This window comes from Falco naumanni, chromosome 6, assembly GCF_017639655.2.
Source record: "Falco naumanni isolate bFalNau1 chromosome 6, bFalNau1.pat, whole genome shotgun sequence".
In the NCBI taxonomy this organism is placed as follows: domain Eukaryota; kingdom Metazoa; phylum Chordata; class Aves; order Falconiformes; family Falconidae; genus Falco; species Falco naumanni.
Window position 1 is genome coordinate 10,692,060 of NC_054059.1, and position 18,754 is coordinate 10,710,813.

At 37.5% G+C, this 18,754-nt stretch overlaps 1 protein-coding gene across 1 annotated transcript in view; it reads left to right on the forward strand.

Moving 5' to 3' along the window:
• COL12A1 (collagen type XII alpha 1 chain) overlaps positions 1-18,227 on the forward strand; it is a 106,066-nt gene extending 87,839 nt beyond the window's left edge. The window contains 9 exon segments of the mRNA XM_040598161.1: positions 1,338-1,391; positions 2,458-2,511; positions 3,619-3,690; positions 10,460-10,495; positions 10,602-10,668; positions 12,257-12,445; positions 13,488-13,556; positions 14,606-14,776; positions 17,145-18,227. Of these exon segments, the coding sequence (XP_040454095.1) occupies positions 1,338-1,391; positions 2,458-2,511; positions 3,619-3,690; positions 10,460-10,495; positions 10,602-10,668; positions 12,257-12,445; positions 13,488-13,556; positions 14,606-14,776; positions 17,145-17,326 (894 nt within the window). The 3' untranslated portion in view covers positions 17,327-18,227.
• The last annotated feature ends 527 nt before the right edge of the window (positions 18,228-18,754 follow it).

Genomic DNA, 18,754 nt, shown 5'->3' on the forward strand with positions numbered 1-18,754 from the left:
AACATAATTATCTTACACTTGGGAATTTGAAGTTTAAGAAATAGTAAACAATTCATAACAGCAAAAGTGAAAGAACAGCTGTACTAAGTCAAGCCAAATGTCTGCCTGGACAGTTGTGAATGCACAGGGATGGACCATTGGATTAGGGAAAGTACACTGATAACCCCCAGGAAGGTTCCTCAACTTCTGACCACCTGCATTAAATGTCTTCCTAAGGTAAAGGTTGGAAAACATTCGCTGAACTCCTTTACAGCAATGTTGTCTAATTGATTGCTTTCTACTTTTGGAAGTCAAATCGTCTTGGGAAGTCAATTTTATGCTTTCTGAAAGAAGAAAGCAATATTAAATTTCACTTACTTGCAGGTTTCCATATTGTAAATTAGGATTAGGTTTTGAGGAGAAAAAATAAAATCAGCCAGATTTGGATAATCTAAGGATTTTAATCTGTAGATGTGGTGATGTAATATTCCTTGGTTACTATATTGTCCTTGAGTTTACTGGGGATATAAAGACAGTATGGGAGATGCTCAGATGGTGGTGTTTTCATTTAGTTTCATATATCAGATAAGGTCAGTCATGGACCAAGGGCCTTGAATTCTTTACCGGCTTTATTAGTTCCTACAATCCTGAGTAATATACATTTAGGGAATTGTAATGCCCTGTAGAAAGCAATGCTACATTTTCATGCATGGTGAGATTAGACAGAAAACAGGGTAGAACATGACAACATGATACAAGGCTGCTGAATACCAGTTCCTACAGCAATGGTACTGATCCTACAGAGTGTTGAATGAAATTATTCCTGAATGTCCTGTAATGTAGTGTGTTTAATTTTAGGATTTATTCTTTACCCAGAAGCTACAAGGAACAGAAACAAAAAATTTAGAATGTGCACAATAAAGGAGCAGAATGTTAAAAAAATAGAACAGTAGGAGGAAAAGAATGATAAAAGAAGAGTCTATTTTTTTTTCTTTAGATACACTCTGATTGATGGCTGCAGCTAGGCTTTAGCACCACATGTTAAAGGATTAGCTAACATCTGTAAGTTATGCTTGTAAAGGCAATAAACCAGATATATCTGTTTTATGGAAACAGTACTGAAAATTATTTTTGAAGTTGAATTATGGGCTGGTAAGGAAATAAAAGTTAAAAGTAGAGTTGGGTAAAGACTCTTGTATGATGTATGTTTTTTTCGAAAGGTTCATTTTGTATTTGTAAATGCCAAAAAGCAACATTGAAGGCAGTTAAATATTTAAATGTGTGCATATATACTGGGGTGATTAGCATAACAATGGTGTTCTTTCATGGATAGAGCTTATAATTCCTCTTCCTTCTAGGGAACCCCAGGTTTACCTGGTCCACCTGGCCCAATGGGACCTCCTGGAGAAAGGGTAAGGTTTTCTCAGTTTATCTTGTGAAAAGACCAAGTAATGTGGTTTTGGCTTTTTTTTTTGTTTGTTTGTTTGGGTTTTTTGTGGGGTTTCTCCCCCTTCTTTATCATATCTTTCTATTTTCAAACCTCCCCAGATAGCATTGGCTAGCCAGATAGGTTCCATAAAAATCGTGCTGCTCTCTTCCCAACTAGGTTTTCAGATGTCTGCACCCATAGAGATGTTATATCTGTAAAGAATCTCTATGCCATTCTTACTGTGAAGGTCAAGTTTGCTCCTTAACTATTGGCTATCTGGATCTAAGCACTTTTCTTTCTATGGGGGATTCTGAAATGTCTTCATAATGAAGGGCATGCACACAGGCATTTCTTTGTGGAGTTGTTGCAATCCCTTACTTTTAATTTGGGGTCAGCTAAGTAAATCTCTTTTGTCTTCACAGTGGCATATCACCTCTGAGATGATTGAAGAAATGAATTACCTTTACAGTCAAAATTAATAGCTCATATATGCATTTATAGTCATCCTTTAGTAGGAGTTGATAGCCAGAAATGAAAACAGACCACCATGTGATAGCCAGTTGCCAAAGAACATACCATTGGATTGGTAATTAGTGGGTCATCAACGCTGATTTGTGAATGCTATGCCAGATTACTGAAATGGGATTTCTCAGCATCGCTTCTTGCAGGAGAAGTATCTGAGAGGGAGGTTATTATTCATTTAAGTAGAAACCTCAGATTTTCCAGCTAACCTGTGAGTGAGAGAACAGCAAATAGGGAGATCTTGCTCCTCTGGAATAGGACAACAATTCTTTTTCTTACAAATGTTGAGAGAGACTCATTCTGTCTTCAGTTAACAGCAACTGAATATCTTCTACATCGGCTGAAGCTTATTGCTCTATGGTCTGCTCCAGTATTGTGATAGCTATTTTTATAAACATACATTGTAGATATGTTTTGAAATACGTGCTAGAATAAACCAGAGTATTGCAATTGCATAATATTAAAGGCCATTTTAATCAGGCTACAGTCTTAAATTAATCTGTACTCATGCTTTTGATTTTGAATAGGGTTTCACAGGAAAAGATGGGCCCACAGGTCCCAGAGGCCCACCAGGACCAGCGGTAAATATAATATTTTCTTTGATATGCTCTTGAAACAAAAGACCTGAGCCAAGAAAGAGCTGCATTGACATTTTCAGTTTCTGTCAAATATGAAATGGATCCTTCGTTTAATATCCTAAACAGATCTGGGAAACTGTCAGTAAAATGTGAGCAGACAGCTGCATAAAGCCTGTATTCGCAAGCATTCATAAGAGTATTTTAAAACTGATTCTGCCTGTGTAAATAAAGGAAGAGTAAAGGAATAACCTGGATTTTTAGCCATAATCTTCAAATGCATAGCTAGGTCTACTGAAACAAATAAGCTCAATACTTGTAGTCTGGTGAAAAAAACCCACTGTTAATACAAGTTTTCTTGGTGAGTATCTGAGGATTAGTTTTTGCTTAAAAAGCTACTTTGTTGTATTTTGTGGGACCATGATAGAAAAGGTGTTGGTTTTGGAGAAAAACATATACTGGATCAGACTGCCTGAGATAGGCAAGTTGATGCAGCTTGATGTTACCAGGTCCAACTAGTAGCAAGATGGAAGATGTATTCCCAGTAGGCCCATGCACACAGAGCACACATTTACACCATGATATTTATATAGACAGGAGTTGCTAGAGCACGGTATTATTTAGGCTGATCCCACTCCCACACAGTTGTCTTTCTTGTGCTTCTTTGTGGATGTGCAGATGACCTTTTATCACATAACCTAACACTGGTCTTTTATTTGTTCATATGTATCTAGTATCACTAGAATGACTTTTACGGATTTCTTGTGGACTTTTACATGGATTACAGACCTGCTAGATGAAGTTAGAAGGGCAGACTGTCTGGTACTTCTTCAGGAATTTGTCATTAAAAGTGATACCAAAATCACTCTCTCCATCTTTAGATTCAGAAATACCTGTTAAACTGTGGTGTTATGTAAAAGGACACATTTCCATGAAGAAACAAAAAAATTTTTCCAGAGGAAAATTTTCAAGTCTGATATGTACCTAACAGAAAAGAAACCTGATAGGAGTAATTTTCAGTATTGCTTTGCACACAACACAGCAACATATTTCTTATTAGCACTTAGGCAGTTGTGGATTTCCACAATTCACTTTACATGTCTTCTGCTGTAGGGTGCCCCAGGAGTTCCAGGAGTTGCTGGCCCAAGTGGAAAACCAGGGAAGCCAGGAGATCGTGGGACACCAGTAAGATAATTATACACTTACAGTATCAAATTTAAAATTACAGTCTGTTGATGAATATGAGACTTCTCCTTTCTTTAAATACTTGTCTTGCTCTTTCAACAGTGGTTAATGCAGTGGAGCTGACCTAAGACCGCAAGCCTTTTTTTCACAAAAATTTATTTTTACAATATGGCATTTTGCTGAGTTTAATAGTTGGGGCTGGAAATTGTGGTCTCTGGTTTCCACTAAAAAGATCGTAGGCTATTATGTGCCAAGACATATATTCCTACACTGCATAAGTATGAAGAACTAGGTCAGCAAAATGACTGGAAAGTCTTTATATTTGTATATGTGTGTGGTATACTGCTGAAGGTGGACAATATTTGATGATGTTACACAATCACTTCTGTTTTGCAAATATTTTGTGCATTTTAGAATGCAATTTAAAAATTATTTGGGAGTGGTTTCTGTGGGTTCTATTAAAACCTTTAAAGTGCATCCTGAATAAGAGAAATAAGGAGGTACCTCCCACCAACAGTTTCAGGAGAAATTTGAATTGATTCAATTAAAAAATCCAAGAACACAGTGTCCAATCCTCTTTAAGGGCATTATATTATTTCCACGTTTTGATGTAATATTCGAAGAAAATGACTACAAATGAATTAGCAAGGGAAATATTTTCCAGAGAGTGTAGCCCCAGTACAACTCCTTTGGTTATCTCAGTATGGCAGTGTGGCATGTAAATCATCAATACCAAATGGGTTCTGCAATGTTCTAGTCAGGAGAGTGTTTAGTCAAGCATGTCTTTCCCTAAGCTTAAGTAAAACAAGTATCATATATAGCATTCAAGACTATTTCATGTTTTTAATGTGCTTTCATGCTATAGAAAAGAAAATTAATATTATTTCACAATACAATTTTAGATGTTGCTTACTAATACTGTAAGTTCTTAGGTTAGTTTTCTTACTATTTCATACAGGTTTTTCTAACAGCTGATTTACAGGCAGGATCTCTGAGAAATTATGCTTGAGTCAGGAGTGGAGACAGCAATTGAAATGAAAAGTCATTCATTGCTTGTACTTAATGTCTGGCAATCAGCCAGAATTTTCCATCCCACTGTAATGTCATTGTGTATGCAACAGCTGGATAATCTGGAAAGATATATAGCAGGCTGGGCAGCTTGATAGATATGAAGTGGAAGTTCCTAGGAACACCTGGAAGCTGGGTCATTTTCTCATAGACACACTAAATCAAGTCTGCATTTGTCAGCCTATAAATCACATTTCTCCTTGCAGTAGAGGACATTGAGTGTCTTAGGAAAGCACTGAAGCTTTCCTGCCTTTAGACATGCATTGTTAATGTGATTTTCCTGCCAGGTCAGATGCTTGATAGACATAGCCAGGGCACAAGGTGCTGTGGTTTGTTTGCAAGTGAGCTTCAAGCTATCAGTTGTTTCAGAGAGTTTTCCTTTAGCAGGGAGACTAGATAGCTGACTCAGTTCAGCAGCAAAGATCTGCAGGTAGACAACGTGCATAGAAGGAAATTTGGCTACAAGCCCGGTTTCAGTGCTTTTGCAAAGTAAAGCAGTCAACTCCTGTACAAGCACCTCCTACACTCTAATCTTAAGAGTTCCTTTCAGTTAGAAATACATTTTTTCTCCAGTTATTGGACTTTCCTGTAATGGGACACTGTGCATCACATTTACCATTTCTTATGTTTCTAGAACAAATCCCAGCAGGGATTCTGGCTTGCACCTTGCACAGATGTTTTATCAGACTCCTGGTGGACAGAATTTGAATGCTTTCCTTTGTGTCCAGTATTAGAATTGCCAAAGGTGCACCCTGATGGCCAAATACAACTTGCAGTGTCATGAATCATAGTTCAGGCCGGCCTGAATTTGTAACTTCCTCTCCTGGACAAAGAGAATGAGGCTTTCCACCGCCTCTGGTAAATACAAGGAGTAAATAATTTCCGACCAGATCCTGCCATCTGTTCTTCTACCTGAAAAATCTGTTGCTGGTACTATGCAACACAAGTTAGGTGAAAGACCACTACAAAGGAAGGGACGTTATACCCCAGGCAAAAGATACACAGTTACATGGAAATTATGAGGAGCCTTGGTGTTGCAAAGATATTCTGAGTGAATGCAGTCAATTGGGGCTCTTTCCTGATGTGTTAAGTACCACTCATGTGCTAAGCTGAGGCAGACAACACCATGAATGTGGCTGTAAGCACTTCTCAGACTCAATGTGTACTTATACTAGAACAAGTTGATACTATACTTGGAGTGTTAAGGAAATTTGACTTTTTTAATTTGCTTATTTTTCTCAGTGTAGTAACAAAATGACCACAAAAGGAGCAGTAAGAACACAAACGTGTCAGTGATCTATTGAGCATTGAGCACTGGCTGTTTTAGAGACTAAAATACACGTCCTCTGTCTGTCTGGTCTAACAGAGAGTGAGAATTTGGTACAGACTGCTACTACAAATTGTGGGGTAACAACCAGCAAGGGTAAGAAAGAGTCATTAAACTAAAAGAGGATATTGGCTTAGAAAGAAATAGATTTGATTTCTGTGAATAAGTGTAATGGGAAACCGAAGATCTTGGAGTGTCAGAGGAAAAGTTGCAGTACTGTTTTTGTATAGGTATGAGAGTGAAAATGGTGATGGATGGATAGGCAGACTAAGTTGTCTTAAGGTAGTGCTGTCTCGTTTATAAAACAGACTGTGACAGCTGGGTCTGACTGTTGATCTAGAAGGTCCCCAGGAATCCCCAGGAAATAGTGCAAGGAATTTATGTTTTATATATAAGGTGGTATTAGGCTGATGTCTCCAGGACCAAACAGACTGTGAAAACCTTTAGAGGGTAAACTCGGGCACACAAGGGAGAAGTTTGTTGTGAGTTAAATGCAGTTTTGGAACGTTTTCCATTCTCTGCTGCCATGTGTTTACCGATCTTGCATCCAACTATGCAGACATCCTAGATGAAGTCTCAGAAAGATACTGCTTTGGGAGCAATGAACTGGTGGTTCTTGTGGGGACCAAACATTCTTTTGGGGAAAACAATTGAGCGCATTATCTTTTAAAGTAAAAATAGCAAAACTTCCTTTGTTTTGTCCTCCTTCAGCTGTACAATTTTGCTGCAGCCCCAGCCTTCATCCCACAGCTCAGAAAAATCCCACATGCAGCATAAACTAGCTTTTCCTCAAACTGACCCCAAGTGACTCCCTCATTGCAGGATATCAACAAAACAGAATGTCAGCAGCAGCTGCTGCTTCTCAAAATGCTGGCAAGCAGTTGGCTAAATTCCACTTTTTTGTCTATTAAAAGAAAATAAACTGAAATTTAAGAATATAACCAAGTGGGAGGAAGGTGCAAATAGCAACCCAGTAATTACAGTTGTAATTATTTTTTTTTGGAAATTGTATTTCTAAAATATCCAGGTGGAAAATGAACTTCGTTGTTAACATAGCCAGTCAGCCTCAAATATCCACTTTTATATATAAAGTCTGGAATAACCTATAGATTTCCAATTATAAGGTTGAAGCAATGTATGTCACAGATTGAAGAATGAGGCTCATTTGATTTCAGTGAATTGTAAAATTGACTGTGTATTGCGTGTAATTAAGGAATGGCCTTAGAATTTTTCTACCTGGGGGACCTTTGTTGGCAATACTTTGGAGCAATGTTGTGATTTTGTTACTAGAGCACCTTCTTGTCTTACCAACATGGCTTGTGGCTGAAGACAGCCTGAAAAACTTTCCTTGACTGGTCAGCAAAAATATTTCCAGAAACAGTATTCAGGATTTGAACATTTTAAGTTTGCTTCATTTTTGTCTCTTCTGTGAATGTTCTAGCAAGTGAGTTAAATGGAATACAGCATTTTAAGTAATTATTAGAATATTGGTGGGATAGCAGACCAGAAGTCTGATTTTTAATGTTTACACTTACCTAGTAAATGGTATGAATGAATAAACAAAAAGACATATTGCATAATTTGCTTATGTCAAAACAACATGAGGTTGTACTAATGCCTAAATGTACATAATGCCTAAATGAAGGCAGTAGAAAGGAGGAGAATACAATGAGCAGGTACTATAAATATGTACTTAGCAGATAATTTCAAACAAATAGGCTTTCAGAAAATAACAAAAATTGCCCAGTTTCAAACAGAAAGAGAAGCACCTAATAATTTGACAGTATTTTTCCCCCAGATTTTCATGTTATAGACTAGTGCAAGTAAAAAACTTGCAATTCTGTTCAATGGATATTTCAGATACATGTGATAGTTTATGACTGAGATATTAGTCTGTTGAATTGAGAGTCAAATTACATCTCTTTTAGAGCTTCACTACATCAGCTTTTACCAGAGTGTTAATTATGAGAGAATGACAGATAGAAATGTCATATTTTCCTGATGGTTTTAATTGTTCCAGTTTATTTATGTTGTTATGGCATTTACGAGTCCGTGGTCTGTTTCAACATGTGGCTGTACTAAGCTAAAACTAAAAGACAGACCTTTTCCCTGTGGCCTTCACAGAGTAAGAAAATATGTAGATGAAAGGGTAAAGGACAGAAAGGAAAGAATATTCATCAGTTTGATGAGTGTATTTTTTACATATTAATAACTGTCTCATTGTTATGATTTATTCCAGTGACACATTTATGGTGTCACCATTCTAAATCTTTTATTTGAGTCTGTACAATTAATTTTGCATAAACGATCTGTTATGCATGATGCAAATGAACTGTACGCCAACTACTTAACTCAGTAATGGATGAGCTGCCTCATATTTTCAGTGGCATGTCATGGGGTAGGCACATGCAACACTGCTGCAGAGGAGCTCAGACAGCATACTGAGTTCATACCCTGATGCACCCCATGGGAACTTGTTTGCCCAAAACCTTGATAGGAGTCTGTGAAACAGTGCCACTGGATTTGAACTGTATCTGCTGTGACCTCAGTGGAATGATTTGTTGTCTCATACTGTTGAAATTAGTTGCAGGTACTATAGGAATGTCAAGAAAAACAGCTGCGGCCCACACTTAGCCTTCGCTTTTTTAAATGGTGATAAACAGAGTCCTTGAAGAAATACTAAGATGTAAAAAGCAGTAGTACTTGGGATGTGTGTCTAACTATGTAGAGAGCCATGCAGAGCAGCAGATGACCAAACTGGTCTTTCACCTTTGAAATACGCCTTACGTTCAAATGGTAATTTAGGGCTATAAGTGAAAATCTGTTTGAACTCATGCTACCCCCTTTGTGTTTAAATAACAAAGCTCCTGTGCTCTTTGGACACATTCTATCAGATTAATTTACAATAGCTTTTTAGGACTCGGCTGTGGCCTAACTGCATCTGCTGAAGTCATCCGTAAAACACTGTGGCCACTTCAGGAGCCATAGTTTTGGCCAAAGTTTTGTTTGTACTGCCCTGGGATTTGGCACATGTAGCATTTGTCACAGTGAGTATTCAAGAGCACTGGAAGGGCTATTCATGATGGCTTCCTAAGCAGGTATTGCAGTAGATACAGTTTTCTTTTTTTTTCTTTGTATTTTGATGTCAAAATTAAAAGCATAGTTTTAAAACACTTTGCAGATTTTTAAATTTTTCAGAGGGTGACCTAGTGGCTAAAACAATTGACTGTGGATCTAATTTTCTGCTTATTTTAAGTGGCCAACTGCAAATTTTACTGTGTCCAAAATCATGTCAAACAGACCAAAGCAAGTTATAAACATCCTTCTGAGATCATTGCTGTCTATTTTGAAAAGCTTTAAAAATCCATCATACCAAGTATTGTGCCATTTTCTTTGCAATGGATGATTTGCTCTCTCTTGATGTTTTTCTTTCCTAGTAGAGGTATGCAAACGTAAGGCTAAAATCTCAAAATCTTTTGTGACGTGCACACACAAAATTTTGTTTGCAGAGTATGTTGTGTGTGCATATCTACAGTTCAGCATTTAAAAACATCTTTACAGCATACCTAATGTTTTTCCAGCCATATACACATACATATATAAAAATTAGAGTCAGTCCTTCTGGCTGGGTTCTTACATACTATTCTTGAAAACCAAAAAACCCACAACAACCACTAGAGTATTCAAAGGCAAATGGAAATTGCTGTTAGACAAAAGTTAGCTCTTGGCAGATGTCAATAATTATAAAGCAGATCAAGCTAAGACTTCTGTGAGAATATTGTAAGACTAGAAATGGTTGAGAATTAGCAGGGAAGCTGTCGTTATAGATAGAATAAGAACTTAATGGCATCTCTTCATCTTATGCGTTACCTCTGCATAGTGCTTTTTTTTGCTTAACACAGGCTGTTTCTTGTGGGCTCAAGAAGGCAGCTGCCCTTCCTAGACATGTTATTCGACCTAGCTTACCTTCTTTAATGATGAGTTCACTTAAGACTTAAAATTAAACAGTCAAATATAACTCATACAAGGCCATTCACCATTTACAGAAATGTGATGCTAAAAATTCAACTTTCAAATTGCCAGTGTGGTCCCAGTGTCAGAATACATCAGTTTCTTTAGCCCTAGTTTCAATTTTTCCTTCAGACCTTTTTCTTCTGCATCTTTTACTGTGTTTGATCATACACAAAATATCATTGCTTGTCCAGTCTTTTCTGGAACCTGCTTTAACATCTCTGAAATTTGAAGTTAAAGGAGGACTAGGTCTGTCTTCTTGAAGGAGTCAAAATGTTTTCTAGAATTGCATGTCTCAAACCTGTAGGTGGAGTGGAATAATATAATCCTTCAGTTGCTTTATTTTTACTGTATTTGTTTTAGGGTACACCTGGAATGAAGGGAGAAAAAGGTGACAGAGTAAGTCTGCTTTAAAGCCAGTTTTTCTCAGAGTTTTTAATTCAATGCTATGTCTTTAAAAGCACAGACACTCACTAATGAAACACTTGGTTTGGTTTTGATTTAGGGTGACATTGCTTCTCAGAACATGATGCGAGCAGTTGCAAGACAAGTTTGTGAACAACTGATAAATGGTAAACAGTGTTGCTTGCATTGTCTCTCATGCTAGTAATTTACTACTTTGTTTGTTAACAGAGAAAATGGTTTAAATTCAAGGTGAGGGATACTGGCCCCAGAGCATAGGGAGAGTTTTAGTGATCTGGTAGTTGTCTAATGCCAATGATTTGGTGGAAAAAAATGTAGCACTAAATTTTTGCCAGATCCAGATGGCTACCTTGATCATGAACTAATTTGTGATCTTTGGTAATACACAGGCAAATCTAATTCTCTGTCCAAGGAAAGTGATCTTCCTTTTGTCAGTCTTGTCCAAAATCACTTCATCTTTGTCATAAAATCAGTATATATTTTCTCATTAAACACATCTTCAGGAGGAGGCAATCAGTCAGAAAAAGGATACTCACTGCAGGTACTTTGCTAGCAGGAAAAGACAGATGAGTGTTGGGTAAATACTGCGCACAGAACCATCTGTGCTATGCAAGAAAAAATTATATTTGGAGGACTCCAAATTGAATTTCAGTCCTCTATGGCCACACAGTGCAGCTCTGCAGCCCAAGAAAGTGTTCTCTACAGAGGCTTTCTCTCTGTCCCTGAGGTGATTGCTGTAAGTAGACCTGCCAAGGAGGACAGAGACAAATGTGCCCATAAATTGTTTGTAATATTGTTTTTACAACAAGGGTCAGTGCTGACTGAGGTAAACAGATACTTCTTTTGGATCTTTAAGAGTGCTTGTGTACAGGGATGAGGACAGAATGTCCTTTAAAATGTCTGTGATGGCTGCTATTTAAAACATGTCTATTACTTAGCCATCACAGAGGAAGGAAAGTACAATCATGCACGTATTAGACTTATGAATAACCTTGTGTTAACTGAGATCTTTTAGCATCTCTTTTTTGAACATCCCTGCCTTATTTTTTTCATATTCAGCTCATCTTTTCAGGGTTATGCTAGGACTGGCACCTTACAGTAATCAGGTAGAGCTAGATGTGGCCCCTTGTTGAGGGCTCCTTTCTGCATAGTTTCACAACTGTTGCTTTGGTTGTGACACCCTTCTTTGGAAATGAAATTTGCCTGTATGCAGAAATTATTTGGGTACAAGCCTATGCATCCTACAGGCTTAGGAAAGCAACTTCATAGACTATGTGCTGCTAGCCCAACACATGAATAATTTATAATGTATTTGTGGTAACTTCAAAGCTCTGAAAATACATGGAAATGCGATACTCCACTTTTAGAAGTTTAACAGGTCCTTTCTGTTCTTCAGAATAAAAACAACATCTAATTAGAGCTCTGAGAGCAAGAGTATTGTAAACAAATGCTCATTTTGTGAATTTAATTGCTTTAAAATTAATTTTTGTTAATGTTATTGACTTCCAGAGTCCCCCTTACCTTTCTTTTTTGCCCCCTCCATTTATTTTCAGCCTTCTTATGAGACGTTCATCTTAAGTCTTCCTAATTCATCCATATATGAATTCACCACTAATTTATTGAATGGGAAGGATAGGATTTAATGAGGAGACATAACTTGTTATCCCTTCCCACTCTGATAAAAGATTTTCACTCATTTCACATGGCTTATTGAACCATTTTTCTTTCCTTTTGTAGGCCAAATGAGCCGGTTCAATCAAATGCTGAATCAAATCCCGAACGATTATTATTCAAACCGTAACCAGCCAGGGCCACCAGGACCACCTGGTCCCCCAGGAGCTGCTGGGACAAGAGGAGAGCCTGGGCCTGGAGGAAGACCAGGATTCCCAGGACCTCCTGGGGTCCAAGGACCACCTGGTGAAAGAGGTCAGTAGATGCCAGGGCAGCTGTATATTTTGCAGTGGACATAGTGCAGAGGCTGCCAGAGAGGCAGTCTGATCCCTTTACCATGTCAGACTAGGAAGCCCACACCTTGCAGTAGCCTGGTAGGTCAGTTGTGTTGCCTGAGGGATGCCAGTGTTCTGAAGGACAAGGTTAATTATATCAGTGCTTTCCTCTGTCTCTCCCTGGCTCAAGTTTCATGAAATACAAGTTGGTATAACATTTTGGCTGTTGTCTTAGGCTTCCACAGGATATCCCAGGAAAACGAATGTTCTCAGAACTCTTCTGGCACTAAACAGCTACATCTTGAAAGGCTGTTTGGAGTAACACAACTCTTTGCAGAACAGAACTCTGATTAAGAGAGAAAATGAGTCATTACCGAGAATAAAAAGTAGGAGTTGACAGAATTAGGTCTCCATCCTTGGCTCTTTGCAGTACTCCAAGGGAGGGAAGCAACTCTGAACTGAGTTTGAGTATATGGATGAACCTATTTTGTGGCTGCCTTGGATCACTGCAATGACATGGAGTGTCTTTACTGTACTCTGTTGTGGCCTTTGCTCATTCCAACTGTGCTGCTGTAGCATAGACTCAGTGCTGTGTTTTCTAGCATGTATTTTAGTATAACCTTTAAAATAAAGACTGCTCTTTCTCAAACTTATTTCACAATATCTAAGAAAGAGTAAAGCATCCTTCATAGCAGACATATGAAAGCTTGAAAATACCTTCCTGTTTGTAATTTAAAATAATAAGGTTCTGTGGTGGTTTGAGTATCTGAAAAACTCTTTGAAAAAAATTATTTACGCTAAATTACCTCTACATCCTACTTTATTTTAGGTGAGTATATTTTTGTCAAATAATTTTCCCAAATGCACATTTGGACATCTGTACAAAATAAGGTTTGACCAGCCTTATTACATTACATAATGGGAACTAAATATTATCAATGAGAGACCATGAAGAGATGTTGTTTGATGTGGTTTCCTTCCTTGGGTGTTTTTTATTTATTTATTTATTTTTAATTCTGTAGGAATGCCTGGAGAGAAAGGCGAAAGAGGGACTGGATCTCAAGGACCACGAGGTTTGCCAGGACCACCAGGTAAATATTTCATGTTTTATCAGATTACAGAAAAGTAGGAGAAGATGACACCATTTTTTCATAGGGAACCAGACTACATATGGTGAATGAATATGCTTTACTCTGCCCATGTCATATTTTTGACGTTTATTAGAGTTTACTGAAAACCCCTACCAAAAAGGGTAATTTAGAAAGACTTTTTGGGTATGGCTAATAGGTATTTATCTTCATCTTGCAATTTACTCATCTGGCGTGCTTGTTTGTATGAAAATGTAATTCATGAATATACATTGTCCAAATATTTGACATATATTTTCATGTATCATCAGATGATACTTCATAGTTCCATTTTTTACTTGTGATTACAGAACTACAAATTTGCCCTGGATTACAAATTACTCCCACATGCAGAGTTACCAAATGATAGAGACAGATGATTTGACCATTGGTTTTAGTCTCTGTATCATGCAGTTTTGTTCACTGATGCCTTGGCAGAAATCAGCTGCATCATTTTTTTCTGCTAGTAGTTTACTAGGCTAAACATGGTTTTTCATTACAGGACCCATAAGATGCTTGCAGCAAATTGTAGCTCCAGTTACTTGAAACTTTAGTTTTCTGCTAACCATAATAAGACCTCTTCCAAAAAAAACATTACCTCATCTATCCTGGGGCTACAGGGTAGCAGAATTGATGTACTCCTATATTTTAATTGAAATTCAGTGTGTTTGTCTAATCTAGTAGTTTCCCTCGAGATCTTTGTATCTTAATGCAGAAGCGAAATAAACCAGAGAATTCATTGATGTTTCTTACTTGGCTCAAACCTTACTAAGTCAGTTTCTGTGAATAAATCCTTAAATAAGCCACACACAGGGAAGCAACTAATGATGAGTCATATTTCTAGTTTTCTTTTGTTTTTATTTCTGTTGACCCCTGTATAGCAAGTAAGCGCAAGTGTTTTCTCACTGAAGACATAGCTTACTCTGTGTAGTCTAGACAGCAGTAATGTTAGCAGTTTTATCAAGCTAGCTTTTTTAGAAAACAACGTCCCAACTTTTCAATTCTAAAATTAGGTCCACAAGGAGAATCTAGAACTGGTCCACCAGGCTCCACAGGATCACGAGGACCACCAGGGCCGCCAGGTCGTCCTGGAAATGCGGGTATTCGAGGTCCCCCAGGGCCACCAGGATATTGTGATTCATCCCAGTGTGCTAGCATACCTTACAATGGCCAAGGATTCCCAGGTAGGTTATAAACAGCTTGCCTTAAATAACCTTCACAGATGTAACTGTTCACATTGAGTTGCTTTACATGGGACAGTCCTGCTAGCCTGGACGTACCGAATCAGGAGGAAGTGGTTGCAATGAGCAGGCCTACCTCATTGTAATGTGCAGGTATATGAGCAGTCATTTGGACTTTGATGCAGATTTACTCGATGTTATTTATGGTTTGCTTTAAATAGGAAACAGTAACAATATTAGTTTTTTTTTTTTTTTTTTTTTTTTTTTTAAAGATAGTTGGTAATGTTGCTTATAGGATTTAAGTGACCATTTTCTTCTTCTTCTTTTTTCCCCTCCATCCCCACCCCTTCCAATCGTCTTCAGAGCAAGGTTGAATTCTCCATGTTTCTCTTGAAAAATAAAAAGAATGCTGTGGCTGGCAATTTCCATGTGTCTCTTTTTGAGCAATGTCAGGATTATTTATACAAAATTGATACCTGAAATAAAATTTTTCCACAAAGGAAATCCATTCGGTGATACAGTGCAGACAACTGAAAAACACCACTGTCCTACAATTTCTACCGAGTTAAACACCATGGAATCTCTGATTAGTCCTGGGTTGTATCAGCCTTCCACTCTGTGATGTAGCTTAAAACAGTAGGCTGCTTTCTGGAATCAAAATAAAGGGTCACAGTGGCCACCAATTTCTGACTGGAAATATACTAATATATTTTACATGGGGATCCTGCAGGACCACAGTATAGTTAACAAATTAATATGTATGCATTGCAACATCTCAAAGTTTGTGTATGTGATACTACTATTGGATATGGTTTGCTGTTAGTGTATTGTGCATGTACCCATGGAAAGAAAAAAAAAAGAAAGGATATATATATATATATGTACACACTTGCAGGCTCAGTGCTGCTGGTTAAAGAGCCAGGTGGTTGTGCAGATTTCACACACAATTCTTATTTAAAAGAAAAGGAAAGAAAATTGTACCTGTGATTCAGCAGTATTGTGCTTTCTAGTAAGCAGCTATGTATACATATATAAATATATGTGTATGAGTTAACCGTAATGTATTTAGTTGGATGAAACTATGTGTTTGCACATCAGATGGACTTTTTTAAAAGACTAACATCATCTTTGACCTGTTTCAGGTTTCGGCTAACACATTTTCTAAGGCGCCAGTGCTGCTTACAGTTTGAATACATGAAAATCCTGTTTCTGAGATGTTTGCGCACGTGCTTATTAGAAAATGAGTCCGTATGGATATTTCACCACGCATATGGTTTTTGAACCATGTTGGCCTCATAGAATGGGGAGATTCTTTTTACTAACACAACTCGTGAATGAGATAAAGGACAGTGATGTCAATTCATTAAGCCTGTTGCATTTCAATAATAGACAGCCTTTCTTTTTTAAAAAAAGACCCAGACCATCAAAAGCCTCAGAGGTGAAGGAGGCTTATAAAACTACTAACCAGCAAAGGTAATGCCATTAGAAGAGACAGATTTAACCTGGTAAATGAGAAATGACTTATGTAAATAGTAAACTAATTGTGGCTTGTAAATGATTTGTATGAGACTGTACCCACTAAAATCTGTTAACAACTCTAGGTGATGCTTTTGCATAAAAGCCTGCTGCTGCTTGCTATATGCCAGAATAACATCTTTGACAACTTATGAAACCTACCTGTCTGTTGCTTGTTACCAACATGTCTGAATCGGGGCATGCGCCTTTTTTTATATGTAATCTTGTTGGATTCTGTAACTGCAGTTATAAATACCAAAGTTTTATAATTATTTTTCTTCTGTTTTGCTGTAGTTTTTGGTGTTCCTGAAGCACCAGCTGTAACTCGGTTTGTTACGAGGAACAGCACAAGAAAATGACATGTACTGTATATTGCCGCTGGTGATAGTTATGTCTACACTTCCTTTCCCCTTCTCAGAGAAAATTAGTATATGGCAAACCTACCTGTTCACTTTACCTGGTCCATGTCTTCTACTAATTACGCAATTTAAAATAAACTCCAGTGCTTGGATTTACTGAAGTAGCTGTAAAATAATATTTTTATTTGATTTGCTTTGGTTTTGTTTAAATAGTTTTACAGTAATTTGTCCTTTACATAATTCAAAACTCTTTCTGTAATGATTTGTGTATTATAAATACAAAACTTTTCAAAATTTAAACTTTATATTATTTTACTGCCAAAAAGTATTCATGAACAAAACTGAAAAACAGTCCCAGTGAACTATTAATTTATATATTTATTATATGGAAATAAGATTGGACTAACGTTATGTAGACAAACTAACTTTCATTGTATTTGTGGATTCAAAGACATGCGATAACTATTATGTTCAATCGGACAACTATTTTCAACCAGAACCATACGTGCCTGAAAGTGGACCCTATCAGCCTGAAGGTGAACCTTTTATAGTACCTATGGAGTCAGAAAGGAGAGAGGACGAGTATGAGGACTATGGAGTTGAAATGCATTCACCAGAATACCCTGAGCACATGCGCTGGAAAAGATCACTGTCAAGAAAAGCAAAAACAAAACCATAAAAGACCTGCATCTTGTTTTGGTTTTTTTGGTTGGTGGTTTTTGGTTTTGCTATACCTGCATTTGCAGATACACACAGGGAGAGTGCATCATTTCTTTTGCAATACAGCTTTCTGGTCTTTTCGTATCAGACGCACCCCTGTTTTGTATCTGGCTTATGTGGGGATAGCAATGTGTGTACCTAGAGTCTTCATATTGCTCCGGAAATGCTTGTAAAATACTTTTGCTTATAGTGGCTGCGTGCAGGTTAATATATGCATTCAGTTATCCCAGTCCTGCCTTTTCATTAAAGTAACGTAAAAACGAATGAATAAAAAAAAGAAAACCAAAACCCAAACCAAAAATAACCAAAGAGTTGCTGCAAATTTTCTAAGGAGTGTCTGCTTTAGCTCTACATTTTTCTTTTTCAAATGCATGCTTGCAGTTCAGTCAGATCACAGGTCTGCATTATCTAGTTAAAAAAGAAAGAAACAAAAAGTTCCCTCTCCTTCCAATATCATTGTCATTTTCTTCTATTCTTAGTTACACTTTTCAGAGCATATACTGCTCTTATACATCTCCTTTAAACACCACAAACATTAAGTAGCTGAAATCATTGTATCAACTGGATACAGTTTAATAATGCCTGAAATCTCCTTGTTTGTAGACACAGTAACATTTATGCCAAATTGCAGACAATCCTGCAGAGATGGAATTGCATGTTTATGTTGTATATTTAGTATGGATTTTTTTTTCAGAATACAATGTTTCTTAGTTATCAAAAGCAGTTGGAAATTGTTTGCAAGACTATGGATATAGAATTGCTGCTTTTATATTTTAACTGCAAATTGTGAATTTCACTGCCTTATATTATTTATTTCTGAAATGAAAGAGGCATTTTTCAATAAAACTACTGAAAATTTATACGTGTCTATTCATTTCTTGAAAGGCGCAATGAGACTGAGGCGTGTGTATTCTATTAGTGTCGTTTACTTAACCATTCGGAAATGCCAGCTACCAAAAATCAACTAGAATGGGAATAGTCTTAAAATAGGTATTTGAGCTGTGGTGTCTAGAGGTGGGTGGATGAAAGCAGGAGGGAATTCCTTTGTCTGAGGCATGAATAAGACTTTTCCCAGATTCAGTCTGCAAGGCATTTGGTGAAGAAAATGTAAGAGAGTCTCTGAGCTTCAGTCGCTGTCTTTTTGGGAGGTTTCTGATGGATGGCTGTTGCAGAGACACTTTCCACCTGAGGAACTACTTAAACTGCAGTGAGTACCTAAAACTACACAAACCTTTATTTCCTTGTGTGCTGTGAGCATTGTAGCCATGGCAGCACTGACTCCAGTATTAGCAAACAACTTCCTCGAGGAAGTGGTGCCTGATGTTTGATGGGCTCCATCCTGCTGGGACCATACATGAGCTGGCTACTACCTGCTCAGGAAGGCATC